Below are 24,788 nucleotides of genomic sequence, written 5' to 3' on the forward strand. Positions count from 1 at the left end.
GACGACCTCCCGACGAGTGCAGCTGATAACTCGCGGGGTGGCAGAGAGGAAGATCAGGAGCGGATACGACATGAACTGTCACTCCGACCTCGGGTCCAGGAAGGGGGAAACAGACTGTCCCGGGGCAGCTCTGTGTGGCTTCGCTAAGAGACACTTCGCTGGCCTGTAGAGTTAAGGCAACGGTTTGTGGCCACACGTGCATCTACTATGTATAAAACGTATCTTAAGATTTTGTCTTCCCATGTAGTTCCCTAAAGGTAAAGTTTTTTTGTGGTCAACATACTTCTTCACATCAGCTTGGCGATTAAACTTTGACAGGAATGAAAACCATCTGACTTCTTGTGTGTGTGTACGCGAGCGAGTGTATAAACTTTATAACGTGTAGACATTATCGAACTTGACCTTCGTTTTACCAACCCATACCTATCCACCAAATATCATGCAAAACCATCCGCAACGTCTCGAGTTATGCTTTCCGCAAACAATGGGACAAAATTCTTCATTAATTATGTAATTTAGCCACAGATGAAGATAATTGTAACTTGATTATATAAATTATGACTCATACAACTATCAACACGCCGACTATCATGACCATCCGCCCCCCCCCCCCCCCCCTTCTTGAGCTATTCCCTTTCAAAGTCTAAAACAAAATAGGCCCCTGCAGTTTAAAAAAGGCCGCGAGAGGGGCTAGACTTATACAACTTACTCCCTGCCCAAAGACGTATCCCCTACCCAAAAATCATGAACCTGGCACATGAGGAACACGTTACCTCCAACTTTGAACCTCCGCTACAATACCGTAACTCGACGCTAGGGGGCCCATTGACTTTCCTTTTGCCAACCCTTCCTTTTCAACTAAATATCATGTAAAACCATCCGCAACGTCTCGAGTTATGCACTCTACAAAAAAGCGGATGCACACACTCGGCTCGCTGCAGTTCCGACGGAAAGTGCTACGACAACCATTTTCGAACACGGTCTTTATATTCTGCAATCGCTACTCAAATACCAAATAACTTAAAAATCCAACAACATGAGGCCTTAACCGAAAATATAATCTTCCTGGCGAAGGTAATGATGTTGACTCTGTTCACTTCGTCTCAATTGAGGTCTCCCAGCTTTTGCCCTCTAGACAGACAGCTGGAAAATGGTCTATTGGATTCGTTAGTAATCACTCGTTAGGTGTGTTAGCTTGTCTGAAATGTGTGGTGTTGAGCGGTAAGGATGGGTACATGTGTGCGTTTGTGTCTTCGTGTGGGAATGTTTGTGTATGTGTGAATAAAAAGTGTTAATAACTATGAACAGCTCACCTGCTTTTGTTTGAATAACTGGGCTGATGAAAGTAAGAAACACATAAACTAAAAGAAACGTATGGTCATATAAGGGAAACATTCCCCAATAGTATCTCAGTGTTGTTGGAACAAAGGCGTCGCCTGGCAATGCTCACTAGAACTACAACAGTTCTGGGGAAGACCAATCACTTTGTGCGCGCTCAGTGATTTAGTAACACACCTATACTTAATCGAACACAGATGGACTCCCATTGTCTGACCACAGGACTCTTTGCACCAAACCGACGCCTCGAACTGTTGCAGTAATAAACATTGCTAGGAGACGCTTTTGAGCCATGACTTGAAGAACGGAATGAGGCTTCTTTGACAGCGGATGATTCCAGCTTTAGTATGAATTTCTAGGTGAATATATGCATAAACGTGCATATACTGCTTGAGGGATTCTTACGTTCAAATGAAGGCTTAATTGCTCAAAATGTGACCTGTTCTTGGTACTGAAAAGTATTTTTATTCACACACAATATCAGACACAAATACACACTACTGCTACAGAAGTTGAGAAAAATCAAAATTCGGGCATGTAAGAGTGATTGAAGGGACAAAACATACTATCACAACCAATAAGTCTTTTATTCCCGTATCTAATATAACAGTGAGTAATGATTATGGACAAAATAAGTATTCTAGATTATGCAGATGTAAAATAAATTAAATACAGACACTTGTACAGTTAATTGTATCAAAATCTAAACTGGATTCAGTGACCTGAAGTTACCACCGAAATATCGAAATTCGATTGCCTTGGATCAGGTAATCTATGGGGACGGGAACGGGGGGCACAGAATAGGTATGTTCCCGGGCTACTATCTCAGTCAAAGACTATCTTTCAAGAAATAAGGATGACATGGATAAGGTGCAGCTGCTGCGAAATGCAGTAATTGGTCAAACAAATGTATGTGATACTACATGTAATCTCAGTGTATATCTGACTTCATTCTGAAACTGCCACGTCATTTCCTGTATTTTCACAACAGGGGAATCCCATGGCAGGTTTGTAACTCCACTCACACAACCCCCACCCTCACCCGATGCAGCTAATACCTCTCGCTTTACTGTATGTAAATGACAGAGACTGAAGACGTCAGAACACCAGACCTTACTTAGACAAACAGGTTAGCTTGACTACGTCACTGCCTTGGAATGATAAACTCGTTGCGGCGTGAACAGGAAGTAAATAGTTCTTTTGAGCTCAGACATTGCTGGACAAAGCAATTGCCCATGACTGTGATCTATTGCAATTGTCAGGGTACGCGAAAACTCTGTTTGTTTTGGGGGAGCAAATATGATTCTTTCAGGACTAGACTTGCAACAACGGGTGATTTTTTGGCCTGGTCTAAGCACTATTAAAGTACATTTATGCAGGTAGACACGATACCTGATATTGTTTAGCTTTCTAATAGTGCATTTCACCTTTAACCTTTGAACTGACAATGACGTAATGTTGACACGAGCATTATGTGTTTGTATTCAAGTCAGGCATATAGAGCTAACAAGGACTTCGGTACCTGTGGATATAAGTAGAACTTCCTGTACGAATTCCGCCATGTTGAGGGTCTGTGAGAAACTCCGTGAGGCGGACGCGAAGGGCAGGAGGTACGGACTAGCCCGTGCGGAGACAGGCTACCTCCGTGCCCTGGTGGACGCCGTGGCTGACAAGGACAGGCTGGCGGAAGTGGAGCTTCTCAAAAGTCTGGGCGACGTGAACTTGGAGAAGGGAAGACTCGAGAAGGATGTAGGGAGGTTCAACATGGCCTTGGCGCTTTACGTGGCTGCTATGGTCCGGTGTGGCTATCGGGATCAGGGGGATGGTATAGAACACCGATACGAATACGCGGAGAGACTTTTACAAGGGGTGACGTCAAAGGGGTCACAGGGTCAGGAACCACAAACTGAAGACAAGGAGACGACTACACCTGCAAAGGTGGCTCTGAAGTTTCAAAACCTCGACAAGAAACGGGCTGCCGGTGGTAACACAGACTCCATGCTGGTTGGATACGCACAATTAATAGTAGAGGGAATAGTAAACGAGAACAACATGTTAGAAACAGAAGCGATCAAAAGCCTCGGTGACGTGTACCTGAAAAGAGGAACAGAAACTAGAGACACTAGAAACTTGACCAGAGCTACTGCTCTGTACAACACGGCACTGACGCGGTGTAACAACGTTCAGGGAACAGTTGCCATTGTCCACCGCTTGCTGTACACAGCAAAAATCAGACAGGACATCACCACAAAAAGCATAAAGGTGAGTGTTAGCGATAAAGACAATCTATGCATCTTGTTACCTCCATGAAAAATGGATGTATAGTTTTTGGCTTGTGTGTTTGTATGTGTGTGTTTCCGGATATGTTTGGTCATTAGAATTAGATCAGGACATTAGAACCACTTGATGGACTACAACGATATTTAGTATGTGGGTAGGGGCACGGCGGTCGGTTGCTAGGGTATTCTTTCCCGTTGCTATGCGCGTTCGACAGAGTGTCGGGTTACAGGAGGCCTACTTTTGGCTACCCGTAAAAATCTTCAAAGGAGCATAACGGAACATAGGAACAATGGATTTCCATGATATTTAGCATGCAGGTATCTGTGGTACAGATGTACATAATGAAGTACAAATTATGCAAATTTGGACTTAATTTGCACACTAAATGAGGAAAATCGATATTTAGTGTTTTCTAATATTGGACTCAAATACATGTAACATATGTAGTTTGTGACAGGCGGAAGATACCAAAAAGTCCACAGTTTGCATAATTAATGTGAAAGTGTCCTAATTCTTCTTAGTACATGTGGTAAATGATTCGATTATCAACATTGTGACCTGTGTAAGTTAGTTAAAGGTGTACACAAGCAAGCAAAAATGTGTTGGCTGTTGGCCTCTGTCTGTCTCGGAAGACAATGGTAGGCAGACAGGGTGGGTTTAAGGCGACCCGTCTGCCTGGCCTACAATTGGGTTTTTAAGGTGAAGGAGGGGTGTGGACTTCCTCCTCCATCCTCTCGTCTACTGTCGCACTAAGTCATGCAGAGTCAACTGTATGCAACGTGTAAAACGGCCCCAGCAGATGCAGGTTTGTTATTTGGAGTTTCCGTCTCCTAGGAAGACATCCGACCAAGGATGCAAGGGCTTCCTCCTACCCCTGATCTGCTGACTCGTGTGTCATGGCGGGTGCGTCATGCCCGAACATGCCCCTAGGACAAATGGGGGACTTTCAATGGCTCGCCACTTCGCAATGTGCAAACGTAGCCTGCCATGCACTCGTGGGTTCTCAGAACCCTGTTCAAAAATTATCTCGCCGCCATCTAATAATGAAACGAGACAAAAGAACTATCTTGCGGTTTTTGTGCTCCGCGCAATCCTTGGCAAAGTGTCCTTCACTGCCACAGGAGTAGCATGTCTGCCTGAGAAGTGGGACCGCGTGGCGCAATCGGCAGCGCGTTGGTCTCAGGCCCAAGAGGTACTGAGTTCAAATCCGGATGCCGTGTCACCGATCTTGTGCCCTTGGGAAAGGCACTTTACACGACTTTCCCCACTTAACTCAGGTGTGAATGAGTACCTAGCTGCTGCTAGTGGCAGTGACAGGCCTTTGTGGCTGTGACAGGAAGCATGAATTATGCAGATATGATAATAATATATAAAAGTCATTTGTATAATCAGAATATTTCATGGAGGTATGAGCTCTCCGAACTCTCGTTTGTTTGCTTCTGCTATGATATGGGGTGAGTGTGTTCTGTATCTTTGAGGAAAGGATAGTTCCAGAAGTCGTGAATATATTTTCACAGTGTTTGGTCTGTTCGTAGAGGATGATGACGGCTTAATGATGACATTTGCTCTATTATATTGGGCCCATGTAGTCAATGATGCCCCAATAAACAACCAGTCACCATATTTACAACATACACTTTTTGTTAGGTTGGCCTTCCTCCAATGACGTGAGGAAATTTATATTACAGTTGACCATTCATCAAAGTTTTAACTATGCATTAGATAACACGCATGATTGCCCACCTGTTAATCATTCCTTGGTCTCCATTTGTTTTTGTAGAAGTCATCTCAAACAGAACGACAACAAGACGTGCAAAAACGAAAGGATCACACCTCTCCCTTCTCAACTGCAATCTCAAGTGACAACACTAATGACCGAATGCGCCGTCCACACAGGTAGGTACAGGGAATAGTATAGGGGATGTTGGTTCTTTATTGTTGACTTGGACTACCCTATAAGGCATACAAATTTCTGTGTATTGTAAAATGATAAAATAGACATTTTGTTATTCCTTTTCAGTATCCCGGAAGTACAAACAGTTGAAACCTCGACAGGAGTCAACGATGACATGTTAGTGCCACCAAGTTTTTTGTTTTGTTTTCGCAAGTGTTTAAAATTAGCCTGGAATCCAGCCGTGTTGTGCTTTGGTCGCTCTGCTTCTGCCAACACGTCTGGCATTCGTTAGCATTGGACGTCACTAATGAGCAGACTCATGAATATTCATATTTATTTCTCTTTGCTGATTGGATGACCTCTGAGAGAAGAACACCAATAGCGAGGTACCATTTGATCTCACGTGATCTGTTGTGATACAGAGGTCATGCAGACGAAAAGTTCGCGGGAAAGATAGAAGTAGTGTTCCGTTCGATTACGAACTGTAAACATGATTTTGTGTGTTCCAACATCCAATAAAAAATCCCGCATAAAATCTCTGCGAATATTCAAATGCCGATCGTTCCAATGCTAACGAAAGCCAGACGTGTTGGCAGCGTACCTCTGGGGAGCGACCCAAGCACAACACGGCTGGATTCCAGGCTAGTTTAAAATGACTCTTAAATGTAAATTCTCTGCATTTTAATTCGTTCAAAACTGAAGAGATGAACCTAACATACATGTATGCTAATGAAAATATACATGTACGCAGACAACTCAAGAAGCTTTATGATATTCGGTATTTGGGTAGGTGTGGGCAAAAACAAAGTGTATGTTGATTGCGGACCTTTCGGTGGCTTGCTGTACTGCAGCAAAACTTCCGGTTCCTTATTCCGTTCTCTGGAGATGCCCCTTCATGGTAGATGCCTCTTGGGTTTATGAATAAATGGTATATCTTTGGGCCCCCTATCAGTTTTTAAGGAACCGCGTGGTATTTGAAATTTTGAAAGTGAATATTTTCTTTCGTCATAGGAATTTCAAACATGTGACCGATGTAGCTGAGAAAGAGGGCAACATAGATAGATACCATATGTGCCAATAGATTCAATTCAAAAATTTGTGTTATTACATTTGACATCCATGGTTACTAAAACTTCACTTGTATCCAAGATGCGCTTTTCTAAAAGTTAAATACGATTCGAATGATAGATTTCGTAATAGTTTTATCTTATGACGACATATTCACAGTGTATACGAAGAACATCTACAGGATGGCTGCAGGGCCCTGCAGACTGGAGACCTGGACAAGGCAGAACAAAGTTTTGCAGCTGCGCTCAAGTCTGTTCATATCCAAGGTGAGTCTAATTATGAACCTGGTTCAAAGAGTTTTAAAGTAAATGCTTGTAAATAGACCGTAATCCTTATTGATTCTTTTCGACACACCGAACTATGTTCACCGCAGTGAGTTCCACAGTGCCGCCCCAGAGAATGGAAAGGCTCATCTTCTGTATTCCAGTTTAGTCTTGGGCAACTGAAGACCGCCTTGTGCCCTGAGGCGGGTATTGTGTGTGTGTGAACATGTGATAGCTGTGTGAACATTGCAGTGATGTAGGGAGGGGTCAAACCGTTCAGGGCCTTGTAGACGAGAGTAGCTTTGCCCTTTTTGTGCAGTTCAGCTACTGGGAGCCATTCTAGTGGGTCTAGAAGGCCTGAAGTAGAGTTACTTAACAATGCACACAGCAGATATAAAATCACTACGAAGAAGTAAAAGCATACGACTGATGATGTGTAACTTACAGGTCAACACATGGAAGAGGTAGAGACCCTGTACATGTTAGGCAAAGTCTATCTCAAGAGAGGAATCCAGTCAAAGGACGGAGGCGACTTCACCAAAGCTGCAGCACTCTGTAATGCAGCACTGGTAAGATCGAGTAGAGAAGATATTGAGGAAGCAATGAAGGAAATAACTCATGCATTTGTTAAGGAAGTCCTAAAGATCGAACAGAAGGTAGACAGTGATGATACAGAGAAACACAAATTGATGTTGAAGGCGGATAGGGGCTATGTACAAGAAGAGATCGCAAGAATTGAACAAGAAGTAGATCCTTATAGCCTTGATGACGAGGACCCAAAGATAAAAGATGTCGAGATTAAGAGAGTGGAAGCAATCAAAGCATTGTGTCAGACACTAGTTCATCAGCGTGAAGTGTTCATAGCTGGCCTTGTAGATGAATGCATGGGGGTAATGCGCCCCCCTCCCTGTAAGTACGCCATGATAGGTTTGGGTTCACAAGCCACAGGATTGGTAACACCCTACTCTGATCTGGAGTTTGCCCTTTTGGTAGATAAGGAAACTGAAGAAAATGTTAGTTATTTCCGTAACCTCACACATTATCTGCATCTGAAGGTGATAAATTTAGGTGAGACCATCCTCCCTGCCATGGCGATTAAGTCTCTTAATGATTTCTACTCAGACGACCCGCTGCACAACTGGTTCTATGACTCAGTAACACCGCGCGGTTTTGCGTTCGATGGAGCCATGCCACATGCATGCAAGACTCCCTTGGGCAGGGGTAGAAACAGCCGGGGAACAAGCGAACTCATCCGCACACCAAGCAATATGACCAACGTTCTGAAAGAAGACCTTACTCTCCATTTAAAGAAAGGCTACCATCTTGCTAGTATACTGGGAAATGTGTCTTTTATCACAGGAGACCAGGGATTGGTAGATGAGTACAGGTCGTTATGGGCTCAGCAACTTCAAAACAATAATAGGAGTTTTTCTCGAGTCATGGCAAACAATTTACTGGGTGAAAATATATCGACTTTTCAAACTCAGGCTCTCACAGCCGAACTGCGGAATGTTAAGACAGAAATATATCGGTTTTCAAGCCTTGCAGTGTCCTTTTTGGCACTACTTCATAACATACAACCGACTACAATCTGGGAAACTATCCAGCAGCTAAGAAACAGTGGAGTCATCGATAGTGAGAACTTACACCACCTGATGGTGCTAGTCAGTATATCAGCAGAACTGAGGCTGCGGACATACATGAGCAATCGTGGTCAGGTAGAAAACATGTCAGTCTTATGGTCAATGTCGACCGTTACGGGTATTGAAGAGAAATTGCAGAAAGTGTTTTACATCTCAAATCCAAAACAACTCATGAGATATTACTATACAGAAAGACCCCTGAAGCACTTTTTATCACAGTTGACCGACACTCGGTCGCTAATAGAACCACCAATTTTCTTTGACAATTCTTCAGAGCTGAAAGCAAAGGTATATAAAAGTCTGTGTGACTTTGAAAATCTCAAGAAATGCTCAGAACAAACGCTACACAATTATGTATCGAAATATGGTGAAAACACTGCACACAGGGATGTTGCAGCCTCACTTGACGACTTGGCTTTTGCTTTGATGACCCTTGGTGATCACAAAAAGGCTGTACGTTATTATGAACAGTCACTACAGATGAGGTGGAGTATGTATGGTGAGGGCACTGCACATCCTAACATTGCCGATTCACTTAACAACTTGGGTGAAGCCTGGAGAAACCTCGGGGATCACAGAAAGGCGATCAGCTATTATGAACAGTCCCTACAGATGATGAGGAGTGTCTATGGTGATGACAATGCACATCCTGACATCGCCGGCTCACTTAACAACTTGGGTGGAGCCTGGAGTAACCTTGGGGATAACAGAAAGGCGATCAGCTATTATGAAAAATCACTACAGATGAAGCGGAGTATCTATGGTGAGGACACCGCACATCCTCACATCGCCGCCTCACTTAACAACTTGGGTGAAGCCTGGAGAGTCCTCGGGGATTACAGAAAGGCGATCAGCTATTATGAACAATCACTACAGATGAAGCGGAGTATCTATGGTGAGGACACCACACATCCTGACATCGCCGGCTCACTTAACAACATGGGTACTGCCTGGAAAAACCTTGGGGATTACAGAAAGGCGCTCTGCTATTTTGAACAGACACTACAGATGAGGCGGAGTATCTATGGTGAGGAGACTGCACATCCTGTCATCTTCGAGTCACTTACCAACTTGGGTGCCGCCTGGTTTAACCTCGGGGATTATACAAAGGCGGTTAGCTACTATAAACAGTCACTACAGATCACGCAGAGAATCTATGGTGAGGACATCGCTCATCCTGGCATCGCTATCTTACTTAACAACATGGGTAACGCCTGTAGTAACCTTGGGGATTATGGAAAGGCGATCAGCTATTATGAACAGTCATTACAGATGAGGCGGAGTATCTATGGTGAGGACACCGCACATCCTAACATCGCCGATTCACTTAACAACTTGGGTGCCACCTGGAGTAACCTTGGTGATAACAGAAAGGCGGTCAGCTTTTATGAACAGTCCCTACAGATGAAGCTGAGTATCTATGGTGAGGACACTGCACATTCTGACATCGCCGCCACACTTAACAACTTGGGTAACGCCTGGAATAACCTCGGGGATCACAGAAAGTCGGTCAGTTATTTTGATCAGGCACTAGAGATGAGGCGGAGTATCTATGGTAAGAACACCGCACATCCTGACATCGCCGACTCACTTAACAACATGGGTAACGCCTGGGGAAACCTTGGTGATCACAGAAAGGCGATCAGCTATTTTGATCAGGCACTAGAGATGAATCGGAGTATCTTTGGTGAGGACACCGCACATCCTGGCATCGCCGCTTCGCTTAACAACTTGGGTTTCACCTGGAGTGACCTCGGGGATCACAGAAAGGCGATCAGCTATTATGAACAGGCACTACAGATGATGAGGAGTATCTATGGTAAGGATAATGCACATCCTAACATAGCCAGCTCACTTAACAACTTGGGTACCGCCTGGGGAAACATCGGGGATCACAGAAAAGCGGTTAACTATCATGAACAGTCCCTAGAGATGACGCGGAGTATCTATGGTAAGGACACCGCACATTCTGCCATCGCCGCCTCACTCAACAACTTGGGTACCACCTGGAGTAACCTTGGGGATCACAGAAAGGCGATCAGCTATCATGAACAGGCATTAGACATGACGAGGGGTATCTATGGTGAGGACAATGCACATCCTGACATCGCCTGCTCACTTAACAACATGGGTAACACCTGGGGAAACCTTGGTGATCACAGAAAGGCGGTCAGCTATTTTGATCAGGCACTAGAGATGAGGCGGAGTATCCATGGTAAGAACACCGCACATCCTGACATTGTAAAATCGCTTACCAATTTGTGCGTCGCCTGGAGAGAGCTCGGTGATTACAGAAAGGCCATTCACTATCTCCAACTAATGGAAAAAATGCAACAGTTATTATAGCCTCAGATAATAGCAGCTGTAAATGACCTCTGCAATTAGGCCACACTGTCTTGATTTTATGGATGACATCCGCGCGCGCATTAGTTTTCACCTGTTCTAAAAACAAATCACCTCCTCGGAGGCTCCAGTCAGGTCCGGAAATTGCCGACCCAAAGGGCCAGCATATGTCTGTTTGTTGTAAAACTTGCCAAAACGCGTTGATTTTGTAGTAAATGGTGCTTCTACACATTCGTCTTGCTTTGCCGCGAATTCGAAATCTTGCAATATGACCATGATATATATAACTTTATTGCACAACAATTGTACAAAGTACAAAGTATGGCATCTACAAAACTACAGTTCTATAGCTTAACTTAAGGTTTATCTAACTAATACAGGAGTTGTAGTATGGGGTAAGTTTTCTTACAATCATTGGAGGCTTTTACAATCATTGAAGGAATTTCTGATTTCTACTCATTCTTTGAGATATTTTCCTATATCTGCCATGCAGGGATTATCACATGTCATGATGTATTTGAATGATATGACTACTGTCCAAGCAGAGGTTAGTCTCCGGCTGTTATTTAAACGTTTTTAGTAGTTTTTATGGGAATTTCTATTCTATAATGTTTTCTTGATGTCTTGAGGTCGAAAAGAGAACAGTGAAAAATAGAAAGCCCGATAAAAACGCCTAAAATACATGTACGTCAAAACAGCCGGAGCCTAACCTCTGCTTGTATAATATGATACGACGAACGCACCATGAAAATGCGTCAGCATCAAAGGAGGGCATTATTTGTGGATAGGTACTAGTTTACAATCGGCGAGGGGGTGTTATGCTTGCACAGTTGTACGAAAGTCTGTCGACGGCCAGCGAGTATTTCTCAGGCAAATTCAAAGAGTTTGACGTTCTATCCAGAACGATGAGAGAAATTAATGGGAGAGGAGTTGAGGTCAGTTCGATTGCCAAACCATGTATGTTGAGACTGCCCTTTAACTTATTCTTATCACAGTCATATATCATTCACAGTCCTCGGAACCATATTTTCTAATAGTGTACTTCTTTGATCGTTCCTGTCTATATATTAGATATCGGTTACTTCAGCTGAGTTTGCCAAGATGAACAATACAACCTACATGTGCCTGCTGCAAATAAAGACTCGTTGTCTCTTTTGATACACCGTGTTCTGTGGTTTATTTATTAATTTGTTTGGTTGAAATACCAGTCAGCCAAGGCCGCCCAACTAGCCGAGGCTATTACAAAGGGCTGGTATTGCTGTTCTGTGGTTCAATGCAGCTTTTTTTTCTTTGCTGGATTTTTATTTTGTTGTGGAGTATAAACACAATTCAAATTGTTCAAATTCGGGCTAAAACCTCCCTTATCTAGTCGAATTCGAACTTTGTTCGACGATGTTCGACCTTACGTAATTCGAACCGAATTCGAACCCATGATCTGTTTAGGATCATCTGCGGTCATCGCATGAACCAGTGCTGTCGGACCCTTTCCCCTCTAGTGCCTTGCATCAAACACAACAAAACAAAATAGTGTTTCACATATATAAACAATATTCTTAACAGTTATATCTCTGTCACTTTGTTGGGGACCGTTGACATGTAACAAAGCTATTAGCGTTAGTGTTTGTGACCTAGCCTTATAAGGGTTGTTTACACCGGCACCAATTTCTCCCTGCGGCATAACATGCGTGCAAACATCGTATAAGACTGCAACCAAGAGGAGTCCACCTGACGGCTCAAAATAACTGCAATGGTTTTCCAGAGATTTTTGTTTGTTTTTTGGAATTTTAATACTGCTCTTGATTTCAAATTATTGGGAATTGAGTGCGGAAAATGTACATTTTACACATATCTGTTGTCGTCACCTAACTTAAATGACCAAATACAATGACTTTATTTTCTACAATGTATCACTTTAAAGGGATATAATGTAAAAAATAAAGTCACTGTTTTCGGTCATTTTTATACATCATGAGTTGAGTTTACCTTATTACACTGCACAGCAATATTCACAACGTATTAATACAGCTTTGCTGTGCCGTGAGGACGTCTTGAAATATGCGCACTTCCCTCCGCCGCTGGAGTTGTCCGCCATTTTATCCAACTCTCCGACGAACCAAAGTGCGCTCTGGAACGCGTTCGGTGGTTCGCTCGAATCGTTACTGAAATTTGTTGATGATGATGCCCCGAAAGTTCGAGTTGTGCACTTTATGTCTGGGTGAGGCAGAGAACTTATTGATATCCTAGTTTAGGGTAGAAGTGGGTATAAGCCGTAAAGATTCCCATTCAGCTTTAAGGTGATGTAACCATATATATTGTTATTGCCGTGAAAGACGCGTGGGTTTGATGTATTTTTCAGTATTATGTATTTGTACATTTTACCCACTTGCTGCCTATGATTATGGGTGAACTAATGACATATGTCTCACAAATATCAAAATGAAAAGTATAGCTTGTGAGTGGGGGATTTCACTTACAATGGGGATGGCGCGAATTATATTTTCTGTCCTGCTCAAAGTTCGCTTGTCACTGATGCGGTATTTCGCACAGAATAATAGGTTATGTAAAGACATTTTCATTCAACGAAGAAACGTGCCATTAATGTTGACAAAAAGAGTCTACTCCCCTGCATAATGGTATTGTCAAGTGGTCATTATTTAGACTATTTGGCTAATAAATGACTGTCCAGAGACATTGTCCTAAATCTGTATGTATGCTATAGATTACACATTAAAGAAATATTTTACTAGCGTGTTGCAATGTGTATATTTTGATTTTGTCTAAAAGGTGACCATAAATTTATAATACAAGACCACACTGATGTGATTTTATGGATGACAAGTCAAGATTGATTTTAACCTTGCAATATATATGGAAAATCCAAGCTATTGTATAGATGTCGAGATAATCAAAAAGCAATTATATATTGTGTAATATGATTATGTAATATGATCATGTCTTTTTATTTATTTATTCATTTCTGTCATCTTTACCTAGGGTTGTCCAACTCAGTGCTATTGCACTGCTTTGCAGTGGAGCCCTTTAATATTAACCAATGGCTTTTATCACGGTGTTGTCCAGAGCCAGTTTTCGCTATGTACAGCAATGTTGTAAAACACATGTGGATGAAATCTCCTGGGTAGCTAATTGCAATGTGTAGATTCTGATTTTTTTATTGAAATGTGACACCATGATTTGAGACCACACTGATTTCATTTCATGGATGACATTCTGTGGTTACCCAAAAACTGATGCGAGCGTGCGCAAAAAGGAATGTTATAACATACTATGTCTGAAATTCAAATGATAACGAAGATGGTAAGAATGATCAGCCACTAAAAGGACTGGATGTAAAAACTTAAGATAATAATTTTTGCTCATTAGGCGGTATACATTTTATATATATATTTGGTTGTCTCTTATTAGAAGATGTTGTAACAAACGTGGGCCTATCAAATGATCCTACGGTGCCCAAGATTACGTCACACTTTAAAAGTAAAATACCTCATAGCATTTGAAAGGGAAATATAAAAATGTTATTGTTGTTGTTGTTTTGTTGTTGGCATCCATCTGTCTCGGAAGACAATGGTAGGCAGACAGTTACGCGCCATCTGCCTGGCCTGCACGTGACTTTTTAAGGTGAAGGAGGGGTGTGGACTTCCTTCTCCACCGTCTCGTCTACTGGTGCACTAAGTCCCACATCCGGATATCAAGAAGACATAGTTTTTTTACGGATTGTTACTTCAAATTGTAATACATTGTGTATGTACGTTTTACAGTATGGTCGAGAAAGTGTTTGTTTTTAAACGGACGAAAATTGATGGACATTGATGTCGTTTAAAAAATCGAATCAACATGGATACAAGACAATGCACGGCGGTGCTGTACTCGAGTAGTTTATCTACATCATCGGCCCCTCAAAAACAGAACACTGTAGATATAACACTTTTCATTCACTCGCTCGCATCAGTTTTGGAGTTCCCAGAGGATGCCATCCATATAATCACATCAAGTAAAACATTGTACTGACAAGATTTGACTAATGTGTAACAGAGGTACCGACAACAATAATTATGAAAACGTTTAGTTTATAGTAAATACGTATGGCCTCCGTTAGCCAGTAATGACCGTGTTTTTTTTTTAGTAAATACAGCTGGTTTATAGCCATAATTTGAGTGTTCGTTTTATTTGGTTAGATTCTCCGGGTAAGAAATATACAGTAACAGTGCCATACAAAGCATAGGTATGAATATTATATATTGATTATAATTGTGATGTGATTTGATTTATTAGAATTGCAACGATAAGTGATCATAAATGTGATTGTGCACGCGGCCACAAGACAATGACTGAATTCAAGCTTACATATCAGCGAACACCAGGGAACAATCCAAATATTTATATTTCATCACATTTCATAATTTTGCAAGTGATGCTAATATGCTATGTAGTGATACTAATAAAGGATTGTTACTTCTGTACGGAGTATTGCATTTGGTGCCCAGCGCCTTGGACATGACCAGGTACATATTTATATGATTTATTTATTTCTGTATTCTTAATTATCTCAATTGATAAGCCATACTTTCCATGAAGGCCCTGGGTACACGTATACACAAGAGTCTACGCACAATGCAATACAATGTATATACCTGATGAAGACAAGTCCATCATACAAATCAAAATCATACCAACTCTCATAGTCGTTATCAGTGCCAAGTAGTATATCGTATAATCAGAGGTCAGAATTGATGTTTTTAGTGTCCTCAAAGAGCGGTCAGTCGTGGTCACTCTAATAGGACCTTCACACTGAAACCGAATTAGCATGAATCAAGCAGAACCAGCCGGAATGAAGTATTTGCAAAATTCGTGCCACATTCGAGGCCATTCGGGTGGGAATTCCAAATGGACTCCCTTCACACGAGAAGGAATGAGCCAAAATGCCGTCAGAATGAAAATTCTTTTCTATTCCTGGGAATTCGTAGTGCAATATATACATTTTCACTGCATGGCAGATATTCTTTGGGCCACATTCTGACAGGATTAGAAGTGGCTTGCCCTTTTCCGTTCTCCATCGAATGAGATAAGAATGTTTCGAATAATGTTGGAATGCCGTAGAAATTACTAGAAAGCTGGTAGCTGATTACAAGCAAATGTACCTCTGTTTTCTACGGCCGGATTCGAGTCTGACTTAGGGAAGCTGCAATGATCATGATATACTTGTATTGTGCCTGGTTGCATAGGAGTGAGACCTTCTATCATATATTTGAAGTACATGAACTTCGACATCAGCGGGGGAGGGGGGGGCACTCTGTTTTCGCAGATTTAGGCCTCTGAAGTTACATCATTCGGCAAGGGAAATAGTACTAGTATCCAACGCCTTGGACATGGCCCGGTACACGAAGTTCCACCTCAGCGGGGGAAGGGACACGGCCGCAGATAGAGGACACTTACGTCAAACCAAAATGTCAGTCACTTAAGCTAAGGGCACAACCCGTCGTACGTGCAATTTGTCCGTACGTTTTTTGGGAGGCCACGTCTGCCACGTATTTCTGAAACGGTGGGGAACGACTGGCAAGAGCAGTGAGGGAATACGTCAACGCGGCAACACAAAGTTTTGCCTGCACGTACAGTTCTACGGCGTGTCTGCGTAACCAAAATCCGTCGGATTGCCTACCAGTTCGTACGGAGGCGGTACCTACCACTTACGGATCCCAAAAGATTGCCCACGTTTAGGCACGTAGACAGCACGTATTTGCACGTACGGCGGGTTGTGCCCTTAGATTTAAGCTGCTATGTTATGAAACCTGTACCAAGACGTAAGTCCTTTAACTCTTGTCCATAGTTATGCTCTCCTAACCAGCATGTGCACGGCCCCATGGGAAACATGAGAGTCCAAAGCTGTTACATAGTCCACAAAGGCATACCCATAAGGGCACAATGAGTCATAAACTCGTGACCCAACAAACACAGACTGTTTGTTCCAAGGTGATAGCTTATACTCATAGGTCTACAGTAGCGTAAGATGGGAGCTCTCGTGAATGTGCTCCTTGTGGTTTGCTGTATGATAGTCGGACAGGTCTCAACCATGACCAGCCCAGATCTACAGCAGAGGCTACAGGATCTCGACATTTTCATCGAGAACCTGATGACATGTGAGTCCAGGCCTGTAGTCGGACTGACCGTGTCCGTGGTCAAGTACGGTCATGCCATTTTCGCCTAGGGTTACGGCCAAAGGGACCTGCAGACGGGACAAGCTGTGGACAACAGGACTCTCTTCGGAGTCGGCTCCATCTCCAAGTCCTTCACCTCAGCCCTGTTAGCGGCCATTCAGGGACCAGTTCCGTACCGAAGAAGCAACCATACGAGACCTCCTGGCCCACAAAACACCATCGGGACAAATTTGTGTCAGAATGGCACCCTCGACGAGCACCGAAGCAATGGTGACCGAAGCATTAGTGCTGTGAATCATGTTGGTTAAGTTCTTATCGTCCCATGTAATGAGGCTACTTTCCAAGCAGAGGTTTTACTTGCTTTAGGCATTTCTGTCCGGCTTTCTAATTTTTCCTGTTTTATTCATTTCCGCGGGACGACAAAACACGTCGAAAAACAGACGATGCCGAACCTCTGCTTTAAGAGTATATAGTGTGAATTTAAACTTGTATTGGAGGGTTTTACTGCGGTTTCTAAAGAAATCTTGAATAAAAAATATTGTGCATTTTTTCTCAAATAAATCCACGAATGTGTCACTGACGAAAGATAGTGGATGCTATTTTTAATTTCTGACCGTTTCTAAAATCATATCCAGTTGCTTGAGTAACTGCTTTTTGGCATATTGTGTATGGATTGAAATATAGAAAAATAGCAAGATATTTCAACCCGTACCTGTGGTATGGTTGAAATATGATTAAAAAACTAGAAGTATTGAACGGATGCATGTATGGCATCTTCTAAATCTTGTATGTTCTTTGCAGGCTACAGACGGGTTTATCATCGTGGATCTATGGTAGGCTTCACATCTATACTGTCCCTGTATCCTTCCGCGTCAGGGGGCGTCTTCACCTCCATGAACGGTCCAACCACAGCGGCCAATGACATCCATGACGCCATCCACTACCAGGTCGCAGATATTCTGACAGGTGCAATTTTTTTCTCAACTTGAAAGTTCATCTGTGTTGGTAGAAATCATTCTTGAAATAGTTGAACTGTAATTTCCAACACAAAAATCTATCTGCATAACGTGACGTCACGACAGCAGTGGATTGTTCATTTCTTGACAAAGACTGATGCTGTGCAGTCGAAAGTTTGGGTGAGTCCAATTTTTGTGTTAGAAATTACAGTTCAACTATTTCAAGATTTTTTTCTCGTTGGTAGAAAAAATAATCCGTCCCATAGCTGGGTATATGGATGACATCCTCTGGAAATTCAATGAAAAACTGATGCGAGCGTGCGAACAAGAATAAAAGTTTGACAAAAAAAGGTTGCCTTTATTATGAAATATAAGTGGTCAGGAAGGTTGAACATATGACTGAACACACACATTAGATATTCATTCTTGTTCTTTCACATCTTCTTTAACCTTGGAATGGTCTATGACATACATATCTATGACTATGATCCTCAACATATATGTAAACTATTAAGGACAAGGTTTTCAGACATGTATATTCAAACTTTCTTCCATAATCTGTCTACCGATACTGGCAAGCTTAGATATATATAGAAAATGTAAAACCGAATATTGTATGGAGAAATATCTCGAACTTTGTGATTTTGAACAGCGTTCCGCTACCTGTAAGATTAGAATTAGTGCCCACCCCCTGGAAATAGAAAAGGGGAGATATATGAAACTACCTGTGTCTGAGAGGATTTGTAAATATTGCTCCTCAAATGCTGTGGAAGACGAGAGTCATTTTATCTCTAATTGTTCTTTTTATGATGATATAAGAAACCAACTATTTATGAGTGTATCCAACATACACGCTTACTTTCCAACTATCCCAGACAATGAGAAATCAATTCTATTATTAAAATCAAATAACTAACATATTATAGAAGAAGTGGGTAAATTCGTCTTCCACTGCCTAAAAAGAAGAAATCAAACCCAACAAAACTAGTATAATGTAGACCTAAGTAGCACAACATAGTCGTAGAATGTAGTTCTCAGCACTTTTGTACTTTCCTTACTATATGTGTTGTTTGTACCTGCAATTAGCCCTCGGGCATGAACTTGCAATAAATCATGATTATCATGTTTTCCAATATTTTGCTTTTGCAATCCACAGCATATATCTGTTTATTTTGAAGCTGCTTTGCACGGTTTACAGTATGGTTGAAAACCTTTTCTTTTCTTTTCTGAAACGGCTAAAAATTGATGCGCACGATTGTCACATAATCATATCAATCTGGCCTTGGATCTACCGAGACAAGGCAGAAAAAAATGTTTTATGGCACTAACCTCTTTGCTCATTGATAGGAAAGGACCACTGGCTGAATTCTACCACAGCCTGCACGTATCCTGCACCTTGGTGGAAGTCACGACAGACCGGGCGCACAGCCGTCCCTAAAATCTCGCCCAACTTCCCGCGAGACAAACGTGACTACGAGGGTGTCTACGGCAACCACGCGACAGGCAACATGACGATAACCCTGAACACGACCGACAACAAGTTATACTTCAGTCTTGGTCTGATCGGACATGGTCTAGTTCTTCCTACTGAGTCAGCTAACCAAATTCTCCTTCGGGCTGAAGAGCCTTTAGCGTATATCCCCACTATTGTTGCCGATGTACAAGTCAAAGGTGGCAACATATTCTCTTTATCGCTACAAAGCTATCCTCCCGAACCGCCTGTACTGTTCGGGCGAGGCCTGCAGCTGACAGACCCGGACCCTACAGAGCCGGGGTGGGACGACTTTACAGGTGTCTCCGGCTCTCCGGACCGCACAGCTTTGAGTAACACATTCGCCTTCTTGCTCGTTTTGGCTTATATGTTTACTGTCTAGTCTTATACCATGTATGCCAGAAAATACTTGGTCAGATAATATAAAAGTAAGAGAAACACAACAATGTATGCTATAAATGCCCCGGTAACCATTCCACATGAAAAATTTCTACAGGCAATAAAGCATTACCATATGTCATAGCAATGGTGTCTCTTTATTTTCGCACACACACACATTTTCCTTGTACGTAGAATTAATTTGATTTTAAACAGAATGTGCGTTTATGTATGTGTATGTGTGTGTGTGTGTGTGTGTGTATGTATGTGTGCTTGTGTGCTTGTGTGTGTGTGTTTGTGTGTGTGTGTGTGTGTGTGTGTGTGCGCGTGTGTCTGTGTGTGTGTGTGCCTGTGTGATTTATCTGACAGTCCGTCAATTCAAGGCTAAAGAGAATGGCACCATTGCTATGACATATGGTACAAACTTTATTGCGTGTAGAAATTTTTCATGTAGATTGGATCGCGCATACTTTTATATCCACAACAGTGCCGCGGTGAACGAACCCCGCATTGCCGCACCAGTACCCCAAGTATAGTGAGATACCGCCTTCAGCAAGTTGAGTTGTCTGTACGCAGGCACGCCCATGTTAGAGGTGACGCTTTGACATTCCAACCATGTAATTATTGTGCTAACGGTGTGCGCAGTGCCAGTGAGTAAACAGACGGTTCTGTTTCATTCAGACAGAAGGGACTCACATCTAAGCTTGTCTCTCCATTTTTCTACCCAAGTGGGACCAGACTTGTCTAGTATTTCCTTCGTAACGCCAGGCGCTTTCCACACCACCTGACCCTGATTCTCGTTGTTGTCCCGGCTTGTGTCCTGGGTCAGTCCGCCTGTGACCGGCTGACTATCTTCAGCAGGGCGGGCTGGGGTGCAGTCCCGGCAAAGTCCACCACCCCGCTCAGCCACCCGACCCGAAAGGCTGTGATTCACCACAGTGACATCTACTGGACGCACCTGTTCAACTGGGGAGGGTAGAGGGACAAGGAAGCGTACATGGACAGAGTGATGGAAATCCAAAAGGACCATATGGACGACGGCTGGGACGACATTGGTTACAACTTTCTCATCGACGGATACGGAAACGTGTACGTGGGCCGTGGATGCGACAATGAGTGAGTTTTGTTTCCCTCAGACATTAGTATAGAAAGGATATAACAAGTTAAAAAAGAATGAAATATGGAATTATTATGCACAGGTGACCGTTTCAACAAAAAGCTATCTATAGTTCCTACAAATCGATTAACATGAGAGCAAAACACCTGTACGGATATACATCATCATTAATCAAACATTTTATGTTTAATCAATTTCATTATCAATGGCAATTGCCAGATAGGAGTATTTCTTTTTAAAAACAACATTCCGCTAAGCAACCTACTGAGGAATTTGCCATTTAGAGTTGTACTTTGCAATCGGATTCTAAGCTATGGCATACATACGCTGATAAAACCAAACCGAGCGTAGAATAGTAGTGAGTTAGTAGTGTTCGTTGGCTGCCTTGGATATTTTGGATATTTATGTTTCACACTTCCGGCTATAACGACGTCGCCATCGGCATCAACTTCCTCGGGTACTTCGAAGACGACCTCCCGACTAGTGCAGCACTGGAGGCCGGTAAAAACCTGATAGCCTGCGGGGTGGCGATGGGGAAGATCAAGAGCGGATACGACCTGAATTGTCACTCCGATCTCGGGGCCAGCAGTGGGGGTACAGACTGTCCCAGGGCAGCTCTGTGCCTCTACGCTACCGAACGGCTTCGACCGTCTGTAAAGTTGATAAACAGTTCGTGGCCACACGTGCAACTACTACATGTAAAACGTATCTTACGATTTTGACTTCCATGTAGTTCCCTAAAATGGAAGATAAAGTTTTCTTTTGTGGTCAACATACTTTTTACATCAGCTTGGTGATTAAACATTGACAAGAATGAAAATTATCTGACTTCTTGTTGCTGCCTATCTTTCGTGATTTTCCCTTGTACGTAGAATTAATTTGATTGTAAATAGGAGGTGTGTGCATGTGTGTTTGTGTGTGAATGTGCGTGTTTGTGTGTATGTGTGTGTGTGTGTGTGTGTGCGTGTGCGTGCGTGTGTCTGTCTGTCTGTGTGTGTGTGTGTGTGTGTGTGTGTGTGTGTGTGTGTGTGTGCGTGTATAAACTTTATAACGTGTAGACATTTTTCATGTAGAATGGATACGTGAGCATCCGTAGCATTGTTGTCCCATGCATACTTCTATATTCACAACAATGCCACAGTGAACGAACACCGCAGTGCTGCGTAAGTACCCCAAGTCCAGTGAGATTCCACCTTAAGCAAGTTGAATTGTCTGTATGCATGCACGCCCATGTTAGAGGTGACGCCTTGACATTACAACTATGTAACTAGAGTTCCACGAACACATCCCTTCGCCAAATAATCATGCCTTTATTCAAGACTTTAAGGTCTTATTCATGTATTACGAAAGAGTACCTATCCCTATAGCAAACGACAGCATGACTCCGGCCTGGCCGAATAGTAAATGATGATGGGGGCTTTGGCCAAGTTAGGAATAAAAACCTAGTAGGGGTTAGCTGGTCTATGAGTGAACTGACCACCCGGTGCTGGATGGACTGCAAAAGACATACTGAAATCCCATGGCAAATTATTTGGTCAAATTCTTCTCTATTTTCATCTACTGACACTGTAGCTGACACGTCTTGTGTTCATTCAGTAGCCTGAATGAGTAAACACCTACAAAACTACTCACAGAACTCCTATACAAAACACACCGGATGGCCATCTTGTGGATAAAACGTCATTCTTGTGCAGTTAATGATCAATAATGTTTCTGTTTATATACGATATACATGTCCCCACCCGCTGATGAAAATGGAGTGGTCCACTCAATGATGTAATCAGACTCACAAGGCTCATTGCTCATGTGAGAAACAGATGTGTCCTTAGATATACTAGGTCAAAATGAGATGGTTTAACAGAAATATTGAAAACACTGTTTATTTCTGTTAATTGGCCACGGAAAACAATCTAATGCATCTCACCATGTAGATTATTATCTAAAGTACCTTTCAGCCCAAACCAATGCAAATGAATGAGTTCATACTTGAGAGAGTGTTTGTGTATGCGTGAATAAAAGTGTTGATAACTATGAACAGCTCACCTGCTTTTGTTTGAATAACTGGGCTGATGAAAGTAAGAAACACAAAAACTAAAAGAAACCTTTGGTCATATAAGTGAAACATTCCCCAATAGCATCTCAGTGTTGTTGGAACAAAGGCCTCACTAGAACTACAACAGTTCTGCGGAAGACGAATCACTTGTGCGCGCTCAGTGATTTAGTAACACACCTATACTTAACCGAACACAGATGGACTCCCATTGTCTGACCACAGGACTCTTTGCACCAAACCGACGCCTGTAGGTGACCTCGAACTGTTGCAGTTGTAATAAACATTGCTAGGAAACGCTTTTGAGCCATGACTTGAAGAATGGAATGAGGCTTCTTTGACAGCGGATGATTCTAGCTTTAGTATGAATTTCTAGGTGAATATATGCATAAACGTGCGTATACTGCTTGAGGGATTCTTACGTTCAAATGAAGGCTTAATTGCTGAAAATGTGACCTGTTCTTGGTACTGAAAAGTATTTATATTCACACACAATATCAGACACAAATACACACTACTGCTACAGAAGTTGAGAAAAATCCAAATTTTGGCATGTAAGAATAATTGAAGAGACAAAACATACTATCACAACCAATAAGTCTTTTATTCCTGTATTTGATATAACAGTGAGTAATGATTATGGACAAAATATCTAGATAAGTATTCTAGACATGAGGATGTAGAATAAATGAAGTACAGACACTTGTACAGTTAATTGTATCAAAATCTAAACTGGATTCAGTGACCTGAAGTTACCACCGAAATATCGAAATTCGATTGCCTTGGATCAGGTAATCTATGGGGACGGGAACGGGGGGCACAGAATAGGTATGTTCCCGGGCTACGATCTCAGTCAAAGACTATCTTTCACGAAATAAGACTGGCATGGGTAAGGTGCAGCTGCTGCGAAATGCAGTAATTGGTCAAACAAATGCATGTGATACTACATGTAATATCAGTGTATATCTGACTTCATTCTGAAACTGCCACGTCATTTTCTGTATTTTCACAACAGGGGAATCCCATGGCAGGTTTGTAACTCTACTCACACAACCCCCACCCTCGCCCGATGCAGCTAATACCTTCTCGCTTTACTGTATGTAAATGACAGAAACTGAAGACGTCAGAATACCAGACCTTATTTAAACAAACAGGTTAGCGTGACTAAATCACGGACTTAGAATGATAAACTCGTTGCGGCGTGAACAGGAAGCAAGCAGTTCTTTTGAGCTCAGACATTGCTGGACAAAGCAAGGCGATATCCATGACGGTGATCAATTGTCAGGGTAGGCGAAAACTCTGTTTGTTTTGGGGGAGCAAATAAGATACTTTCAGGACTAGACTTGCAACAACAGGTGATTTTTTGGCCTGGTCTAAGAACTAAGTACATTCATACAGGTAGACACGATACCTGATATATGTTTTAGCTTTCTTTTAGTGCATTTCACCTTTAACCTTTGAACTGACAATGACGTAATGTTGACACGAGCAATGTGTTTGTATTCAAGTCAGGCAAATAGAGCTAACAAGGGCATCGGTACCTGTGGATATAAGTAGAACTTCCTTTACGAATTCCGACATGTTGAGGGTCTGTGAGAAACTCCGTGAGGCGGACGCGAAGGGCAGGAGGTACGGACTAGCACGTGCGGAGACAGGCTACCTCAGTGCCCTGGTGGATGCCGTGGCTGACAAGGACAGGCTGGCGGAAGTGGAGCTTCTCAAAAGTCTGGGCGACGTGAACTTGGAGAAGGGAAGACTCGAGAAGGATGTAGGGAGGTTCAACATGGCCTTGGCGC

The 24,788-nt window shown here is 42.5% G+C and overlaps 1 protein-coding gene across 1 annotated transcript; it reads left to right on the forward strand.

Moving 5' to 3' along the window:
- Positions 1-2,836: 2,836 nt before the first annotated feature.
- Positions 2,837-20,804, forward strand: LOC118407913. Its single transcript, XM_035808486.1, has 9 exons — positions 2,837-3,600; positions 5,399-5,514; positions 5,639-5,689; positions 6,740-6,846; positions 7,291-8,774; positions 17,050-17,269; positions 17,801-17,965; positions 19,303-19,798; positions 20,594-20,804. The coding sequence occupies exons 1-9, from the start codon at positions 2,899-2,901 to the stop codon at positions 20,802-20,804; spliced, it is 3,552 nt and encodes a 1,183-aa protein (XP_035664379.1). The 5' UTR covers positions 2,837-2,898.
- Positions 20,805-24,788: the final 3,984 nt, after the last annotated feature.

The sequence above is a fragment of the Branchiostoma floridae genome, unplaced genomic scaffold (assembly GCF_000003815.2).
Source record: "Branchiostoma floridae strain S238N-H82 unplaced genomic scaffold, Bfl_VNyyK Sc7u5tJ_1499, whole genome shotgun sequence".
Classification (NCBI taxonomy): Eukaryota; Metazoa; Chordata; class Leptocardii; order Amphioxiformes; family Branchiostomatidae; genus Branchiostoma; species Branchiostoma floridae.